We start from the raw sequence: 19,526 nt of genomic DNA, 5'->3' as shown, positions 1-19,526 counted from the left end.
ACACTCAACTGATCAAAAGAATACCTCCACAAAGTGTTGAATACAGAAATTAATTTCGCATTACAGTGAAACTGGAGAGAGAGGGAGAGAAAAAGGGTTGTGAATGAAGAGGGAGGGTAGATCAAGGGAACAAATTCTAAAATAAATATTCATAGCTCTTTTTGAAATGGCAAAGAATGGGAATCTGAGATAGGTGCTCATAAATTGGGAAATCAATGACCAAGTTATGGAATATAAATATGGTAGAATAATATTGTGTTGAATTCTTATCAGCATATTGACTAATCAGGACTGCAGTGAAGCAATGACAAAACAAACTACCTACACAGAGATAAAGGACTGAGAATGCAGAATGAGAAAAATATTGTTTTAAGATATTGTGGAGAATTGTTTTTGTTCATCACACCTATTGTGGGTTTTATTTTTCTTGTGTTCTTAGTGGAGGCTGTAGAATGGGTGTGGGAGGTGAGAAGGCAAATCTTGGTTAATTCAAATAAACAACAACATACGTACACACACATATTGAAAACTTCGGGACTCTAATGTGACTATACATGCTTGGACCGCCAGGTGGCACACTGGACTTGAGACCCAAGAGACTCATCTTCCTGAGTTCAAATCTGATCTCAGATACTTACTGAATTCTATGGCCCTGGACAAGTCAATCCTGTTTCTCAGTTTCCTCATCTATAAAATGAGCTAGAGAAGGAAATAGCAAACCACTCCAATATCTTTGCCAAGAAAATGCCACATGGGGTCACGAAGAGTCAGACACGATTGAAATGACTGATCAACCAACACACTGGGCATTTTGTTTTTCTTTCTCAGTTGGGAGTAGGGAGAGGGACTGAGAGTGAGAAGGAAAGTTCTTTTGAAAATAAACTTTAATTAAAATAATAGAGCATGAGTCTAGAATAAGGACATATGTATTCTAATTGTGGTGGTGGTACACTGGGACAAAAAGTTGGATTTAGGGATTGTGAGGTTTCTGCTCAAAACTGATTTATACCACTAACTTTGTCAAGCTATTGTCTTTCTCTGGATCCATTTGTTTTTGTTTTTGTTTTTGTTTTTTTATCTGTCAACTAGCATTTGCTCCATTTCTCTCCCACTGTTATTTGGGTCAAATAATAATAGCATTTATATAGTGCTTGAAGGTTTACAAAATGCTTGACAATATTATCGAATTTTATTCTCATAGCAATCTTGGAAGGTAGGTACTGTTATTATTCCCACTTTACTGATAAGTAGACTGAGACAGCCAGAGACTAGTAAATGTCTAAGGGCAGATTTGAGTTCAAGTTTTCCAGGTCTAGCACTCTATCCACTATGCTACCAACTGTGGAGAAGATGGAGATGAAAATACTTTGTGGACATAATACTTGAGAATTTCAAAAAGTCTATGATTTCATCAATGTAGATTCTTGCAAGGATTGACTCTGGTTTTCAAGTCTTAAGAAACATTCACGGGGCAGCTAGGTGGTGTAGTGGATAGAGAACCAGCCCTGAATTCAGGAGGACCAGAGTTCAAATCTGGTCTCGGACACTTAACTCTTTCTAGCTGTGTGACCCTGGGCAAATCACTTAACCCCAGCCTCAGAAAAGAAAAAAAAAAAAGAAACATTCACAAACTTAGATTGGAAGGAAATATACATATATATATATATATATATATATATATATATATATATATATATATTTATTTATTTTGTTTTTTGCCATCTCTATTGTCCAGCTTTATGAGAAGATAGAATGTTTAGGTGCATATGAAGCAGACCCACAGGGGCATTTACAATGGGTGGTAAAAAGTTAAGATTCTCTCCTTTTTTTATAATGTAGATATTCCTGGGAGGTCACACCTTAAGCTAATTCTCATAATAACCTTCCTGGAGTCTTTAGTGTTAGTGTTTATCAGCTTTCTTGACTTTAAGCTTAGCAGGTGTAAATTATCAGCCAAAACACCTTAGAGACTTTAAATAAATGAAATTGTAATTGTAGTGTTCAAAGACTTTTTACCAGCTTGACCACAGGGTGTTGAATTTTCTGGACCACAGAAAGTCTCAAAAGGCCAGAGTCTTAAAAGGGCATAGAGAGTTGAGATGGTTTATATAAAAGGAATACACTAATTCAATTACAGATCTTTGAAGTATAGGAGATGTGTCCTGAATGCACAAAGATCACTAATGAGCTGGAGTGATTATAGAAGGGGAGCTATCTGCTTGGTGAGAGGCCTAGAAACCACCTGAAGGAACCAGAGATGTTTAGCCCAGAGAAGAGAGAATTTAGGAGAAATGTGATCATTATCTTAGGGATGCTGGAGAGGGTATTGTGAATTAGATCTCTTGCAATCATTAAACCTCTATCCTGTTGAGAAGAAGAATGGGAGAAAAAGAATTGACATTTTAGGAGAGTCTAGGAAAGGAATTATTCAGAGAAGGTGATAATGGCATAAAGAAGGTAACTACCAATTTCGGCCAGTTCCAATGGACTTGTGATGGAGAGAGCCATCTGCAGCCAGAGAGAGGACAATGAGGGACTGAATGTGGATCACAACACAGCATTTTCACACTTTTTGTTGTTTGCTTGTATTTTTTTTCCTTTTTGATCTGATTTTTTCTTGTGTAACACAATAATTGTATAAATATGGATACATATATTGGATTTAACATGTATTTTTAAACATGTTTAACATATTGAATTATTTGCCATCTGGGGGGTAGGTGAGGGAGAAATCTGGAATAAAAGGTTTTGCAAGAGTCAATGTTGAAAAATTATACATGCATATATTTTGAAAATAAAAAGTTTTAATAATAATTTTAAAGAAGATAACTACCACTACTTCATGCTTTTGTAGACTTCCTGAAAGTTCATGCTGTCCAAGATAACCCCACATAATTCTGCAGCTCCACCTAAGATTTTCAGCCATCCCCTAGTGCCCCAGAAAATATTGGCTGGAGTCTGGAGATATAGATAAGCATGCCTTTTTAAATCAACATACTAGAGACCATTCTTTTCCCTCTTAACAGGTTTGTGCTTTTCTTCAGAGACTCAGTTTAAAGAGAGGCAGGTATGAAGAAAAGGGGTCTGAGAACTGATCTGAAAGTCAGGAAGACTTGCAGTCATGGTCCTTCTAGAATTCCACTGATTGGGCATTTTAACTGATCAATGTCAGACACCAATATCAATGAAAGAACTGATCTGATAAGAATCAAAGAGGTTCACATGAAACTTACTCTTAGCAGAAGCCTTTGGCCAGAAAAGAACATGACGTGACTTGAATACCTTTATGCTTCTCATGTGATCTGTTTGCTTACACTCTGGACCCAACCTAGTTGAATAATTTTGTGTTTTTTCTATTCCAAAAAGCCCTGACTGCTCATATTCTAATTTTCTGTGATACAATCAATTAAAGGATCACCAGATGACATTAGCTGAAGGGACCATTCTAAATTCTGTTCCTATTTTACAGATGAGACTGGCCCAGAGGAGCAAGGCCATCCACTGAGCTTGTGGCAGAACTAAAACCAATACCTTCTGCTTTCTATAAAGTGACATGACACATTTACTGATTGGCTCATGTATGGAGCTACCGCTCTACAGTTACTTTAGGGCGATAAAAGGGAAAAAGTGGATTAGTATGTACTTAGAGGGTTCTCACTTAGAAACAAGGTATGAATTATATATTAAGTATCACTGAGCCATAGACTTATCTGAAACAGCTTCTTATATCTTAGATCTTACCCCCAATTCCATGACAATTCTCCCAGTCAATCCCACTGAACATATTGCCTATAACCTAAATTGTCATCTTTAAGAAAAAAAGCCCATAAAATTGTTGTTCCCAATCACTCCATGTTCATTCCCTAGTTCTTCTTGACTCGTCAGTGGAAGAGCCATAACAAATTTTTAGAACTTCATAAAAGTTTATAAACTCAAGCAAAACTACTTTCCCTTTTTTTGAGCCTTATATTCTAATAGCCACATGGGTGAGGAGGGGAGAACCTCTTGTTAGCTCTGATATCTGGGCTTGAGGCAGAGAACTGATTAAACTTGTAAATTCAACTTTCCCTGTTTAGAGTAGTAGGTCTTGTTACTTTAGGGAAGTGCTGGTAAGATTAAGGAGTGGGGGAGTGGGGAGAGTGTTCATGGGAAGGAGAGGGGGAAGAAACAAAGCTGTATCTTTAGCTCTGGTAGTCTGAAATTAGGTACCCCAAGAAAGTCTCAGGGTCTGCCTGATCCATTGGCCTTGAGGGTTCAGGATCTTGCAGTTCCCCTGATATAGGAACAAAGACTTCTGATTCAGTTTGATCCAAATAGTTAGGCTTAGCCAGGTAATAGAGAAGTGAAATCAGACACAAATGGATTTGGGATTTTCAATTCTCCTTGAGTACTCAAGATTCCCTGGCTTCTAGAGAATTTATGGCTTCTAGGTCTTCTCTTTACACAATTTCTTGGGCATTTTGTCAGAAATTAGAAATCACAGAATCATGAACTACAAACTCTTCCATTTACTTAAGCTCCTATATCAAACTCTTATTATTTTTGTCTACTTCTTATCCCATAGCCAGTTTAACCAAAGGACGTTAAGTTTATACATTGTTAAGGAGGTATATTAATGCTGGAACAAAGGAGTTATTGGGACATCTAATATCTAAGTCAAAGCAATTTCACACCTAGTCAAAGAATGGGATTTATCCAGGGAATTTCAAGCTTTATTCAGCAGCAGGTAGGCAGGAGGTATATCTGGGCACTCAAAATATACATGTTGGATAGATATTATAGATGAATAATTGACTGGTCCCAGAATTGAACAGAAAGATTGCAATTGTATAAAATCTGTAATCCTCTCAATAGCTTTAAACAGGAAAATAAAATAAACCTCAAACCTTGTAATGTGCCCTCCTGGCAGTTACAGTTACTAGTCTGTCCTAGACCCACCAGAGTACCTTTGACCACTGACCTTTGCAGTGTGAACTCTACCCGGCTCGCCTCCTCTGAGGCCTTCTAAGGTCTCTGGCCACAATCTCTTGAATCTATAGCTTAATAACCGGTAGTGCGTTCAAGAACAGCCACGTGTAATCTTAAAAACCTTTATTATACCTACTCACATAATGCCCTGACTGATGATGCCCTGACTTGTTGGTTCCCGAGTGAACACCTGGTCAGAAGACCCACGTGTTCACTACCAAACTCCTTACCTCTTTCGGCTACCCATCTCGGCTTGGCCACCCAGGCTAGGGAGCCAGGGTGAAGAGCGCCAGGTTAAAGAGAACGACTGCTGCCTGCAGTGGGCTTATAAAGGACCTGTGAGGTCACACACACAGCCAATCAGCGAGAGAGTCACCCATTAGGAAGCTATATCATCGTGGCCAAGATCCCACCAAGGGCAGTCCTAATATCCACAGAAATTACTTCTGGCCCTCAATCTCCCGATGCACTGTGTCCGCCCATTTAAAGGGCTCTTACAATTCCCTTTCTCTTGTTTTGCGGGAACCGCATATCTCACCAAGCTAAACTTTTAGCACCAGCTATAGTTCACTTGATCCATGAGATGACAGAGTGTTATGCCCAAGGAGGTACAAAGCAGCAGATCAGTAAACAGAAGTATGACAATGAGAACCAGGCTCAACAGTGGCCCAAGTGTTCAACCCATTCATCAAAGTCATACTCGAGATAATAAGCCAAAGAGGTTGGATGACAATGAGGTAGGATGTCAACACTGAAGTAGGATGTCAACACTGAGGTGGAAAGTCAACAAGGTAAAACATCACAATTCTAGTTAACAATTAAATATCAGTGAGGTAGGTTGTCACAATTCTAGTTACATTTATTACAATTCTAGATCAATTCTAGTTTCTTACAATTCTCTGTTGCACTTGTCACAATCCTAGAGCAATTCTAGTTTCTCACAATTCTCTATTGCACTTTTCACAATCCTAGAACAATTCTAGCTTATCACAATTCTCTATTGCACTTTTCACAATCCTAGAGCAATTCTAGTTTCTCACAATTCTCTATTGCACTTTTCACAATTCTAGAGCAATTCTAGCTTATCACAATTCTCTATTGTACTTTTCACAATCCTAGAGCAATTCTAGTTTCACAGGTGCACATAAGCAAAGTCATGTCTCAATAACAATGGCAGGTGGATGCGTTGGTTTTTCACCCACTAATTTAAAAGCATAGTCCTTCAATAGAAAGCATAGGGCAAAGCCTCTTCCCAGGCCACCATATGGCAAGTAGCCACGGGAGAAGCAAGCAGGCCCATTGTCCATTTATAGTCTTTATATTGCATATCACCCAAGACAGTCCATTTCAGCTGCAACACTGGAACTGTGTCTGCTGTCTCTGGTGTCACGGTTAGGAGGGACATTGCTGTCATCAGCGTCTGGAGGGCTGCGGACATCTGGCTGGTCCCTCTGGGTGGTTGTCTGGTCCTTCTCTTGGATCCCCAGGTTACAAATGTCTCTGATGGGGATCAACTCCTCTGCTGCTGGATCTGCACCTAGGAAGGAATGTACCCAGGGCCCCAAACCTTGGCCCAACTTGGGTCTTTCCAAATGCCATCCAGGTCTTTCCACATCACAGTGGAAGGAAAGTTCTTGTCAAAAAGATGAACAAAAGTTAGTCTGTCACTTAGCTGCACTTTCTGTGTGTGCCTGAAGTGCATTGCTAAGGTAAAATGCAAAGAATTAAAAAATGTAAAATCAAAATAATTTAAAAGTGTAAAACCAAAATAGATTAAAAATGTAAAACCAAAATAACTTTAAAATGTAAAATCAAAATACTTTGAAGATGTAAAATCAAAAGTGTTTAAAAATGTAAAATCAAAATTTTAAAATTGCAAGCAATCACATATATGTATTGCCACATCTTGTACATATCCCAAAATTCCCTTCTCTTGTTTAGAAGAGAAGATCTTGGGGATATAGTCTGTGCAGTAATGACTTTACTAATAGGATTCTAAGAAATGCCAATGGAATGGGCAAAGTCAAATTCAATGCAAAAACACCTAAAGGCAAAGTATTTGTAAGCCAATCCATAAACTGTCTTAAATGCACGTGAAATTTCTACAATGGAAAAATGGTTGATCACATGTCTAGCTGCTTCTCCAGATTGGAATGAAGCCATAATGTCCATTGGTCTTAAAACATCCACTCATACAGTTAATGAAAAAAGAACACTCGGCTATATCCCTGAATTCTTTTGCCTAAAAATCAAAGTTTGAGTTTCTGATACCGAATTGTACTTCAGGAGTGTGAATCAATAAATCTGATATTACTTTTCCTCCTGGGTCAAAGATCACACACTGTCTATTCTAGTGATTAAAACAGCAATTTTCCAAACCATTCTAAACATAAACACTGTTTTATAAGTACTTGTAGGGGGCTGGGAAATCAAGCTCACCTGTGGAAGTGGAAAATCCACGAGGTAAGAAAAGAGGAGTTCCAATTCTCTAAAGATGATCCTGGCAGTTTTACAAGTATAAAACTCCACTCTCTCTAACTGCAAGGTCTTATCCCTGTAAGGTTTCTTAGAAATTAACTAAACTGTATTTTAAAAATTTTTCTGATTATACTCAATACACCACAATTCCTTTTTGCCTCGGGCCATAAAGCCCACTCCTGTCTTTTGAAATGAAGACACAGGAGTTTTGAATGGATTAATGGGCAGTGCTGATGATATCGCCCTTCCTTTTCCTCCTCCTCCTTCTCCCTTGGCCCACAAAGGTGAGGCTGAGGGAAGAGGAATTGGAAAATTCCCCAAAGGCTGATTTAAGAAAGTCTCAGGGTCTGCCTGATCCATTGGCCTTGAGGGTTCAAGATCTTGGAGTTCCCCCGATATAGGAACAAAGACTTCTGATTCAGTTTGATTCAAATAGTTAGGCTTAGCCAGGTAATAGAGAAGTGAAATCAGACACAAATGGATTTGGGATTTTCAATTCTCCTTGAGTACTCAAGATTCCCTGGCTTCTAGAGAATTTATGGCTTCTAGGTCTTCTCTTTACACAATTTCTTGGGCATTTTGTCAGAAATTAGAAATCACAGAATCATGAACTATAAACTTTTCCATTTACCTAATCTCCCATATCAAACTCTTATTATTATTTTTGTCTACTTCTTATCCCATAGCTTAACCAAAGGACGTTAAGTTAATACATTGTTAAGGAGGTATATTAATGCTGGAACAAAGGAGTTATTGGGACATCTAATATCTAAGTCAAAGCAATTTCATGCCTAGTCAAAGAATGGGATTTATCCAGGGAATTTCAAGCTTTATTCAGCAGCAGGTAGGCAGGAGGTATATCTGGGCACTCAAAATATACATATTGGATAGATATTATAGATGAATAATTGACTGGTCCCAGAATTGAACAGAAAGATTGCAATTGTATAAAATCTATAATGCTCTCAATAGCTTTAAATAGGAAAATAAAATAACCTCAAACCTTTTCTTTTTAGTGTTAGAATTCTTCCAGCAAAGATACATGGTTACATGTCACAATGTCTAACAAAATAAAATTGCCAGCCATCTAAAAAGGCAATATAATAATGCAAAGTGGGCATAAATAGGCTGCAACAGCAGGTTACTAGTGGATTGTGTGCAAAAAGAGGCCTAAAATATCAACGGCATGTCGGGCAGTCATGTAATCAGATCAAGGAAAACAGATGGATGGCCCATGTGCTGCATTGGAACCACAGAAATAATACAGAGAGACCAGGGTTAGTCTGCTAATGTGAATCTCCTATGGATAATTTAATAGAGGATTTGGATAAGAAAGGTCTGACCTGTAACTAGCAACTTTGATCAAGAACCCTCCAAGCAACTTTATAATTCATGATGTAAAAATAATATAAGTAATATTAATTCAGTTGCTATGGAGGGGAAATTTGTTACCATATTGAATATTAGCCACTAGACCTAGATTCTCCCAGATGGATACTATTAAAAATGATAGTTTCCTATTTTTAACTAATGACTTGCTAACTTAGGTGCTAAATTCAGTTATTTTTACCCCCATGGAGGATTGCCTTTATGCCAACAAGAAAATGTAACACATTAAACAATTGTATAACTTTTAAATTCTTTATTTAATGCCCAGGGCCTATTTGTAGCTCTGAGATGGCATAGTCAATCAACAACAAGCATTTTTTAGGGGAAACAAAGGCAAAACTATCTTCAAGAAACTTATGTTTTATCGGAGATCACAGATTGCATTGGAGTACATGTGCCTCCCTAACAGAGTTCTTGTAAAGCTCCAATGCGAAATAACATATGAAACATTAAAAAAAAAATTAACGCAATGTACAAAGGTATTATTATGATACTGTGTATGTGAAGTCCTATGCCAGTACTTTATGATGGCTCAGAGGTGACTGGTTGCACAAAGGCTATGCCTTTGGGACATGAGCTCCAGTCAGCCCTATCCAGAGACTTCAGGCACACCTGTAGCCTGGACACAGACAGAGTCTGTTTGATCAAAGTCCAGCCTAGCTCTCAGGTTTTAGAAAGGTTCATCAACACTGGGTTGACCAACAAGTCATGAATTTTTTTTCTGTTAAAGCAAGCCACAAAGATGACATACTAAAACATAGAGAAATTATGTGACCTGAGATAAGGGAATAGCCATACTAATGAAGTATTGTGTGTATGTGTAGTTGTGAATCTGGGTAGTCACTCAGGAAACATTTGTTAAGCACCTATTATGTGCCAGACACTTAAATTTAATGTTTTATTTTTCCTCAATTGAAATGGGGCCTCAGGGCCCCATTGAGAAGACACATGTGAAGTTATACAAAACATTTCCCTAAAAGTCATGTTGTGAAAGAAAACATAGATTCCCTCCCCCCAAAAAAAACCCTCAAGAAAAATTTTAAAAAATGATTCAATCTCTATTCAGACAAATCAGTTTTCTTTTCTTTTCTTTTTTAATGATAGCTTTTTATTTACAAGATATATACATGGGTGATTTTTCAGTATTAATTGCAAAACCTTTTGTTCCAATTTTTCCCCTCCTTCTCACCCCTCTCCCCCAGATAGCAGCTAGACCAATACATGTTAAATATGTTAAAGTCAAATCAGTTCTTTCTTTGAGTATGGATAATATCCAGAAACTGTTCAAAATCCTTGACCTCAAGGAGCTCACAGTCTAATGGAGAGAGATAACATGCAAAGGAAAAGAAATGATATACTGAATAAACAGGAGATAATCAACAAAAGTGAGGCCTTAGAATTAAAGGGGAATTGGGAAGGCTTCCAGTGGGCTATAGGATTTTAGCTGAGCCTTAAAGTATATGCATTCTATTCTATCTTATACTTCACATATGTTAATAAATCCATGACATCATCTTTACAGACCTTCATTCCTTGGGCCAGGTCACACTCCACCCATGTATTCTTGTCTTTGTGATTCCTGTTCATGTTTTTCTTCAGGACTCCCCACTGAGGCTCTAACTCAGGTGCTAGATGCCTTTTCATATTTGGAGCTACCACTGAAGCACTTAGGCTGTCTGTCCATTTGTTAATCCTCATTCCCACAGGACCAGTCTATTTTTAATCATATATTTATTAAATATATCTATACTCATGTTAGTCATGATTGGTAATATGCTTCAGCCTACTTATTCCTATAATATCATTCCATTAGCCTTTGAGTCACCTGCAATTTTGATTCCTCTGAGGTCATGGAATTGCATGATTTGATGACAGAATATCTTCAGAAGAATTATTGATGATAAACAGATAGGCATTTGCAGCTGTGAGCAGCTGGAGATAGTTTTATGTTGCACAGTTTTCCACTTGAAACCTAGCTTGATCTCCTTGTATTTAATTCTGAGGCTAGCTCATTGTCTATATGCAGTACTTATCTAAGATATATATATATATATATATATATTTATAGATGGATGTCAATAGGCTATCTCTGGAATTTGGAGAATATGTATTTTCATCTATTTTGTTTTTTTTTTTCCATAAAGATGACTAAGAATCTCTTCTGAGTACCCATGGATCTCATTGAGAAGGGGCCTGTGGTATCCTAGAGCTTGATGCAATCCATGCAGAGTCATCTACACACACACACACACACACACACAGAGTTCTCAAAGGCTAAAGATTTTTGGGACAGACTGCATCTATAAAGTAGTTTATAACAAAATTCTTTTTTTTTTTTTTTTTTAATCTTTTGAAATCATCCTTTATTTTCCATTTTTTCCCCCCATTCTATTCCAGTCACCACTCTAGTCAAGGCCATTATTACCTCATTATTCTTGCAAATACTTGTTTAACCATTTAGTACATTTTGTAAATCACCCCCAGATCAATCTTTGTGAAACATTTTACTTGATGACTTTTGGTCTGTGGAAGCTTTCACTGGTTCCCTTTTGACCCCAAGATAAATTCTAAACTTTTCTTTCCAGATTTTAAGGCCCTCCATACCCTGGTTCTATCCTTTATTACATCTATTTCCTATCACTCCATAATTTATCACCATAATTTCTTTAGCTCTTCTTACTATCCAGCAAAAATGGAGTATATATATATAGCCCAACCTCCAGATCTTTCTTCATACATCTATGTAACATGCCCTCCTGGCAGTTACTATTACCAGTCTGTCCTAGACCCACCAGAGTACCTTTGACCACTGACCTTTGCAGTGTGAACTCTACCCGGCTCGCCTCCTCTGAGGCCTTCTAAGGTCTCTGGCCACGATCTCTTGAGTCTATAGTTTAATAACCGGTAGCGCGCTCAAGAACAGTATAACAAAATTCTTAACCACAACAATCCTGGTAGGGCAATATGATTATTCTCATTTTAGACATGAGAAAATTGAGGTTCAGGTTCGTTTACTTATTCCAAACCACACAAATAGTCTCAGGAGTAGGACTCAAACTTATTTTCAGCTTCCAAGTTAGAATACTTTTTCTACAATGCATTGTCTTTCACTGATTCCTATGGAAGAATAACACCCTAGAATGTGACCCTATAAACAAAACTCCAAGCCTAAATAGGCAGAGAGAACTATTCTCAGATGTGGCTCTGTCCAGGATGTGGCATCTGATCGGGCCTGTCAGGGCCTCTCCCCTCATTCCTATTGCTTCTAAGGTGGTCATGACATCCTGTTACACTGAGTTCTGGCTCACTTGATTGTTGGGACATCTGTTGTATGCATGTTGGAAATAGGAAAAGATGGCTTAAGAAACCAAACCAACCTCCTTTCCCCCCAATCCTCCCCCCAATCCTAAAGCAAACTTTTTATAATCCTAAAAAAAACCCCCCAAAAATCAATCAAGCAAAAAAACAAAAAACAATTAGTTCTGTCTCAGGTAGTGGATCGGTCCCAGGCCATGAGAAAACGAGGTGTAGTCTCATTATGAAGGGGTGCAGCTTCTAGGAGAAATACAGCAGTAATCCTGAGGCGCCCTGACCTTGACCTATCGTTCCAACAATGTGTTTGTCAATGGTGCTAAAGTCTCCCGGCCTTAGGAAGGCTATAGTAGAGTCTCACAAACATCGCCAGCCACCAGTCTGTGGTCAGGGGTGGTGAGGTACGGCCCAGACCCCTTCCCCGCCCGCCCCTACAGCTGGGGCGCACCCGGGACGGCTCCTCCGCTCCACCTCGGAGCCAGCAGGTAGCACCTCGGTGACGTGATTTCCCTCCCCCCCCATCTCTGCCTTAACTGAATTTATCTTTTCTCCCCCGCCCTTGGCGGAATCCTTTGGGAACGAAGACCTTCGGGGGCGTTCCGATGGTAACAAGCTTGCCTCTGACCCGGGGATGGGCTCAAGCCTGCAAGTTCATGGAGGCTGCCCCCCCCCCCCCGGGTCCCCTCTGGACCCCAACTCTCCGTTTTTTGTGCGCAGAGTGCTGCGCTGTTAGGGAAATCCCACGGAAAGCACGAGCTCTGCTCCGGAGAGTCTCCACTCCAGGGGGGCTGCTACCCTGTCAGCGCCCAGAACTGAGAAGACGCAGGAAATGCCTAACAGCGCAAGCGATCCCCGAGAAGGGCCGCCGGCTCTCTTGGAGCCTGTCTTATTTCACGGCCGGACTCGGGCCCGCGGGTTCGGGGGGCCCCGGCCCGACGCCCCGGAGGGGAGCGCACTGGGGGCTTCCCCCGAAGTCTGCGCCGCCGAGGGATGAGCGTGTGACCGGGCGCGCACGTCGAGTCCCGGCTGGAGCGGACGCTTCCCTGGAGGACGCGGGGGTGGCCGCTCAGCCAGCCCATCTTCCGCCCCGGGGCCCGGGAGGAGGTCCCACAGTCCGGCAGGCTTCCAGAGCGATACAAGGCGAGGGGGCGGGGCTCCAGCCGGCTCCGGGCCCCGCCCCCGAGGCTTCTGCCCCCGCATTGGCCACCAGCGCCGTGACGTCATGGGGCTCTCTAAGAGATCCCCGAACGCCGGCGGTCCGGGCTGCACTGTCCCTCACGTTGTTCCAGGCTTACGTTGCCGTCTGGTTCCTCGGCTCCGTGTCACGTCGGGGTCAGGACCGGAGTCGAAGCCCCAGACCGGGCAGGGGCGCAGCCGCAGCTGGCAGCGGGGGCCGCCGTCCCTTGTGGGCCCGCCGCCGCCGTCAACATGGTGTCCCCGGTCACTGTGGTGAGTGTCCGGCTTTCCCCGGAGCCCCGGCCGAGTCTGGACCCCAGCTTGTGGGGAGGGAACGCCCCGCGCCGGCGGAGGGTCTCCGCCTCCCCCCGCCTCCGCCCTTCCAATAAACCTCCTTCCAGGATCCGGAGCCTGGGGCCGGGCATGGAGACGGCGGAGGGCTCGGCCCGGGTCCGCCCCCCGCCGACCCTCCGCGCCCCCCCGAGAGAGTCAGCTGGTGGAAAACAGCCAGCACGTGATCGGGAGCGTGACTCTGTGGATTTGTTTTGTGTTTTTTTTTTTCTCTGCCTCCGGCTAGTCGGGGTCCGGAGAGGGGGGCGGGAATGGGGCGGGCTTCCCGACTGCCGGCGCCGTCCGACATCTAAGAGTGCCGGGCGTCCCGGGGACAGGAAAGTGTGTGTGTGTGTGTGTGTGTGTGTGTGTGTGTGTGTGTGTGTGTGTGACACCAGAATGTCTGTGACAGCGGGGGGGATGGGGAGGGGGCTGGGATGAGACCACCTGTGCCGTGGGGACTTCCCTTACCGAGATGTATGGATCCTCCAGGCTGTGTTTGTGGGGCGGCTACGTCTGTGCAGCTAGAGTGAGAGAGAGACAGAGACAGAGAGACAGAAAGAGAAGGAGAGAGGGAGAGACACAGTGTGTGTGTGTGTGTGTGTGTGTGTGTGTGTGTGTGTGTGTGTGTGTGTGTGTCTCTCTCTCTCTCTCTCTAGATCTATTGCCCGGTTCGTCTCCTCCTCCTCTCGGGCTGCAGCTCGCGCCCCTGATCACCTTCTCCTCCTTCCCTGCACTCTCCAGCCATTTAAAGGGAGAGCTCTAGCGTTCTGCTGGGGTCACTGTGGCAAGGGAACGAAGACTCCTGGGGTTTCTTCTCTCCTTCTTCCAGGAAATAGGAATGGATGGCCAAACTCCCAGGGTCAGGGAATGGTGGCTGTTTTGAAGTAACCACAATGAGGGATGGCGGAAGCCGGAGCCTGACTGTGGGTTGGACAGCTCCTTTGACCCTTGGGAAGGACATTCAGCTCATCCTCCTCGGGGCTTGTCCTAAAACAGTCCCGTTGGCTTGGGGATGGCCCCTTCGCTGGAGGGAACAGTTACTTCTTCCCAGAGTCAGACAGGGGCAGGGGGAGGGATGGAGGTGGTGAAACTTTTCAATCCCGTCCCTCCCTGAACTGTATAGCTACACGTTCTGATTGGTTCTGGTTGGGATTTATTGGGTGGTCCACAAGACTGGAGGCCGGCAGCTCTATCAGCCAGGAGCATCCCATCCCAGAACAGGTCATGCAGTTACACGGGGCAGAGCCGGAGCAGACAGCTGCATCTCTGCAGTGGGGCCTGAGCTCTGCCAGGCTTCTGCCGGCTGAAGTCTCCCTGGTTCAGAGCAGAAGCCAGAGCCCATCTCAACAACGCCTCCTTAATTGAGTGGATGTTTCAAGGGCCAGCTCTATGCAAAGCGTTCTGCCACAAGCTAGAAGCAAGATCTGCTTTCTTCCCCTTCTCCCATTCCCTCTGTGGGATCCTCAGAGCTTGGGGCCCTTCCAGAAGTGTGGCTTTGACCACAACCCTGGGCTGCCGTGGCTGGGTGGCTGATCAGCTGCTCTGACTTCCCCTCTCAGTTCCTCGTCTCTGACTTTTAGTGACCCTCTCCCCTGCTCCGGTCTACAGAGTTTCTAGGATATAAAAGGAGTGTTTTCCTATGCAGGCTCTTTGTCAATGACTCCACTGATAAAATCTCAGTCTTGTTTCTTGGATTCTGATCCAGGGAACATGACATTCCTACTTCCCACTCTCACAATTGCTTTAAGATACTATCTGACATTTATATTGATTACCTTTTGAGGTTTAGAAAACACATTACACACATTTTCTCATTTAGTCCTCACAGCAATCCTGTGAGATAGGTACTGTTACAGATGTCATTATGTCCCCATTTTACTGAGAAAAAACCTGAGCCTCAGAGAGAGTGGCTTGCCCAAAGCAGAGTTACATGGCTGGCCATAAGTTTCACCTGTAGGCTTGAAACTACTGAGCTTTTCTCTGTCTCCAAGCACAGTGCCCTTTCTGCTATATTACACTAAGATCACAGTTCCCTTCAACTCCCCTTGAACAAGAAATTCCCAGAAATACCTTGTGAATGAGTCTGGGACTGGCTCTTTGTACACACTTTGTGTTGCCTGGTTGCTCCAGGCTTAATATCCTTGGGAAAGAGCAACTGTTCCTGGGTGTGAGCCCAGGAGTGTATGACCCCTGCAGGTAAGCACATGAATATGGGTGGACAGGTAGGAAAGGAGCCTGTTGGCAAAGGACACACACATAAAAACAACATTCCTGGGCCTCACTTAGTGCAGCCAGTGCCTTAGAGCCCTCTCTGGCCTAGCTGTTGCTGATCATGAGGTGGTTATGACATATTGGTGGTTTCCCTGCTGACTCTGCTCTGTTCCAAACAGCTGATGTCTGAGTCCTTGTCCTTCTAACACAGTGAACTCAAGGACGCTTTAGAAGAGAAAGGGGCAGGGTGGGGAGGGTTACTGGGGAATAAAAAAGAGGAAGGGATGCTGGGGAAAGGGGAAATGAGGGCCATTGGTGGATAATGGGGAAGAGACACTGGAAACTGTTCCGAGGCTTGCAGGGTTGACCTGCTTGTTGTTAGATAAGTTCTTACCTGTTCCCAGCACCAAGGACAAGGCCTGTTGGGGCCAGGAGACTGGTGCATGAAACTCTGCCCCTTCCCACTGCCCCATAAAATGAGCTGCTTCAGACTGCTGCTACATGGATAGGTAGAGAGGCACCTGGGGGAGTGTGGATCCTGCCTCTGACACTGACAAGTCATTTAGCTTGTCTAAGCATTATTATTCTCATCAGTAAAATGAGGATTGGAAATGTAGGACTTACTTCCCAAGAGTGGAGGGGATCATATGAGATAATGTTATAAAGCATCAAATAAATGTTGCTTTGTAGTCTGAGTCTTAGGCAGAGCAGTGCCAGGATCAGATCCTTCCTGTCCACTCAGGGTGCTCAGGGAAGCCCCCTTCCCAAAAGCAGCAGATGGCTCCCAAGAGTGGCTCGGAGGAGTGGAGATACCCTGTTCTAGGCTACTTCTTCCCTTTCCCCTGATCCTTTCTCTCTCTCTGTGATACTGACCAGGTGTCCTTGGGTCCATCCCCAGGTAAAGAGTGAAGGGCCTAAGCTGGTCCCTTTCTTCAAGGCCACTTGCATCTACTTTGTGCTGTGGCTGCCAACTTCCAACCCTTCCTGGTTCAGTGCGCTCATCAAATGCCTGCCCATCTTCTGCCTCTGGCTGTTCCTGCTGGCACACGGATTTGGCTTCCTGCTTGCCCACCCCAGCGCCTCCCGAATCTTCGCAGGGCTTGTCTTCTCTGCAGTGGGTGATGCCTTTCTCATCTGGCAGGACCAGGGCTACTTCGTGCATGGTCAGTAGCTGGAAAGACTGGGGGGCGGGGCTCATGGTAAGGGATAATTGGTTAAAGGGCTGAAGAAAGGGCAAAGGGCAAAGATTCCCTGAGGGTGGTCATCCTCCTTCAGTCATACATCCTGGGTAACCTTAAATATGTCCTCATGCTGTTGTGTGCATCTAATTTGATGTGTGTCTAAGCCCTTGACTTTGTGTGTCCATGGCTCCTCTTCCTTCTCCTTTGGGACCCCTTCTGACCTTTCCCCCATGACCTTTATCCTCAGTGGCCCTTCCCCCTCCTCTCTCTCTTCAGGACTGCTGATGTTTGCAGTGACCCACATACTCTATGCCTCAGCCTTTGGCATGAAGCCCCTAGCCCTGCAGAGAGGCCTAGTGATGGTGGGGCTTTCTGGACTCTGCTACGCCCTCCTCTACCCCTACCTGTCGGGCCCTTACATCTACCTGGTGGGAGTCTATGAGGCACTCATCAGTTTCATGGGTTGGAGGGCCGTGGCAGGCCTGCGACTGGTCGGAGCACACTGGCGCTGGACAGAATTGGCTGCGGGCAGCGGAGCCCTTTTCTTCATCATCTCTGATTTGACCATTGCCATCAACAAGTTCTGCTTCCCTGTCCCCTACTCTCGAGCCATCATCATGGCCACCTATTATGCCGCACAGATGCTCATCGCGCTCTCTGTTGTAGAGAGCCGAGACCTGGGTGGGAACTTGGGATTGAGCAAGGTGGACTGAGCTGGGCAGGGGGCCAGGGTATGTGGCAACCCAAACCCCTCTTGCCCACTTCCCCCCTCCCTTTTCCCAGCAGAGGGTCCCAGATCCCAGAGTTTTCTGGAATGGGGCAGACTATCTGGAGCTCCAACCTTGAACTATGAGAGGTGCTGAAGTGGAGCTGGAAGGTGATCTTTATCAGCACAAGCTTTGGAGGGGAGGCCAAGAATTGGGGATTGGATGAATAGAGAAGATGGCTCTAGGTAATGTTCTGGAGAGGGAGGAGAATCAGGGATCTCTCTTCTCCTTGAGCCTGTTGGAAGCCTTTGAGGGTTTCAGCTCCTTTGTTCTTTTCTCTAGAACAGGACAGAAGGGCAAGATAATTCTGTCTCCTGGTCAGCATAGGTGACTTGGGATGCATGGAGACAGATGGAAAGGCTGGGGCCTTCCAGACTTCACCCCACCTCTTTTGCCTACACTGGCATTCTCCAGTGCAGAATTCATGGAGAAGGATTCTGTGCTAAGAGGTGGCTGGGGATGGTGCTACCCTCCCCCAATTTTAGGCCATTCTTGAGAAGGTGGCAGGCTCCTTAATGCTGGCAGCCCTCAGGCTGCTTCCTTTATACTTGAAAAAGTTATTGGGGGAGGACCCTCAGTCTGGGAAAGGAGTGTGCTCTGGCCTGAATTCCTCCTGGTGCTTTTTCAAGGTTGCTCTCCCTACAGCTGGGTTCCCTACTCTTACAACTCTGAGCCACCCTCTCTTCCTTTGGAGAAGCTGACAGCCCATCTATCTTCTCAGGTTGGACCCCAGGAACTTCCCTTTCTGATGCTGTAGGCCTGGTGGTCTGTGTCAGCTCATATAGGGAAGGGACAGAAGCCAGAGGAAGGAGAGCTTTTTGTTCCTTCTTGGGTTCCTTGTGGCAGGACCCCTCTTTTTGGATCTGTTTGTCTCTTGACTTGGACGACAATACTAGAAGTTCTTTTTCTCCAGGCTGAGCCCAAGCTGTAATCTGGGTCAGAGATCTTGGAACTCCTTTCACTGCTTTCTATTTCCCTACCCCAGCCCCCAAAAGTTTTCCTCTCTGCCTTTCTTGGAGGCTGATGGGGTACTATGTTTAGTGGCCCTAAGGAATCTTGTTACTGAGGCACATTCAATGCAAACAGGCAGAGAAGGGTGGGTTGGGCTCTGGCTCCATTGTATGGAAAACAATAAAACCAGGGCCTTGTGTCCATCCTGCTCTGATTACTGTGTCCTGTGTTATCCCTGGGGAGCCAGCTGGGAGGAAAAGGACCAGGAGCTGTCCATTCTCAGAGCCCCAGCTTGCAGTCTTTGTTGGAACTACTGCTACTATTCTCTGCAGGCAGGACTTCCAGCCCTCTGGAGGCTCCTCCCTGGTTTTGTGTGCATGTCAAATCTTGGTGTGTCATGTATCACCCATAGCTGCAGAGTAAACGCTCAGCAAACGGAGCTCATCTTTCTCCTGCTGCTCTGCTTCCGTTTCATGTGCCCAGTATTCTGATGCTGGAAATTGTTAGTTGCCCAGAATCCTTCACTTTGCCTCCCATTCTGACCTACCTCCTGACCCCCAATTCCAAATATACACAATTATCTAAAACTCGATACTCCCTTAGGCCTCATCTTAGCCAACTCTTGGAGAAAAGAGATCTGGTTCTGGAAGGTAATGGGACAGACAGCTCTTCCGTGCCTAACTGCATTTTGCTATAGCCAGGCCTTATCCCAACAGAATGGAGTCTGTATGCTGAGAATTCCAGGTATTTTGGGGGGGGT

The 19,526-nt window shown here is 44.2% G+C and overlaps 1 protein-coding gene across 1 annotated transcript; it reads left to right on the top strand.

Moving 5' to 3' along the window:
- Positions 1-13,354: 13,354 nt before the first annotated feature.
- Positions 13,355-18,980, top strand: TMEM86A (transmembrane protein 86A). Its single transcript, XM_074275444.1, has 3 exons — positions 13,355-13,596; positions 16,766-17,030; positions 17,325-18,980. The coding sequence occupies exons 1-3, from the start codon at positions 13,576-13,578 to the stop codon at positions 17,759-17,761; spliced, it is 723 nt and encodes a 240-aa protein (XP_074131545.1). The 5' UTR covers positions 13,355-13,575; the 3' UTR covers positions 17,762-18,980.
- The last annotated feature ends 546 nt before the right edge of the window (positions 18,981-19,526 follow it).

This window comes from Sminthopsis crassicaudata, chromosome 6 (genome assembly GCF_048593235.1).
Source record: "Sminthopsis crassicaudata isolate SCR6 chromosome 6, ASM4859323v1, whole genome shotgun sequence".
NCBI classification, from domain to species: Eukaryota; Metazoa; Chordata; class Mammalia; order Dasyuromorphia; family Dasyuridae; genus Sminthopsis; species Sminthopsis crassicaudata.
Note: the sequence above shows the minus strand (reverse complement) of the source record. Positions and strands in the feature narration are given on the sequence as shown.

What these genes read in the sequence shown, in the direction of transcription:
- TMEM86A (XM_074275444.1), top strand. Translation starts at nt 13,576, where the DNA reads ATGGTGTCCCCGGTCACTGTG. An exon ending in TGGTGTCCCCGGTCACTGTG is followed by an intron (nt 13,597 to 16,765) that starts GTGAGTGTCCGG and finishes GTCCATCCCCAG; the next exon opens with GTAAAGAGTGAAGGGCCTAA. An exon ending in CCAGGGCTACTTCGTGCATG is followed by an intron (nt 17,031 to 17,324) that starts GTCAGTAGCTGG and finishes CTCTCTCTTCAG; the next exon opens with GACTGCTGATGTTTGCAGTG.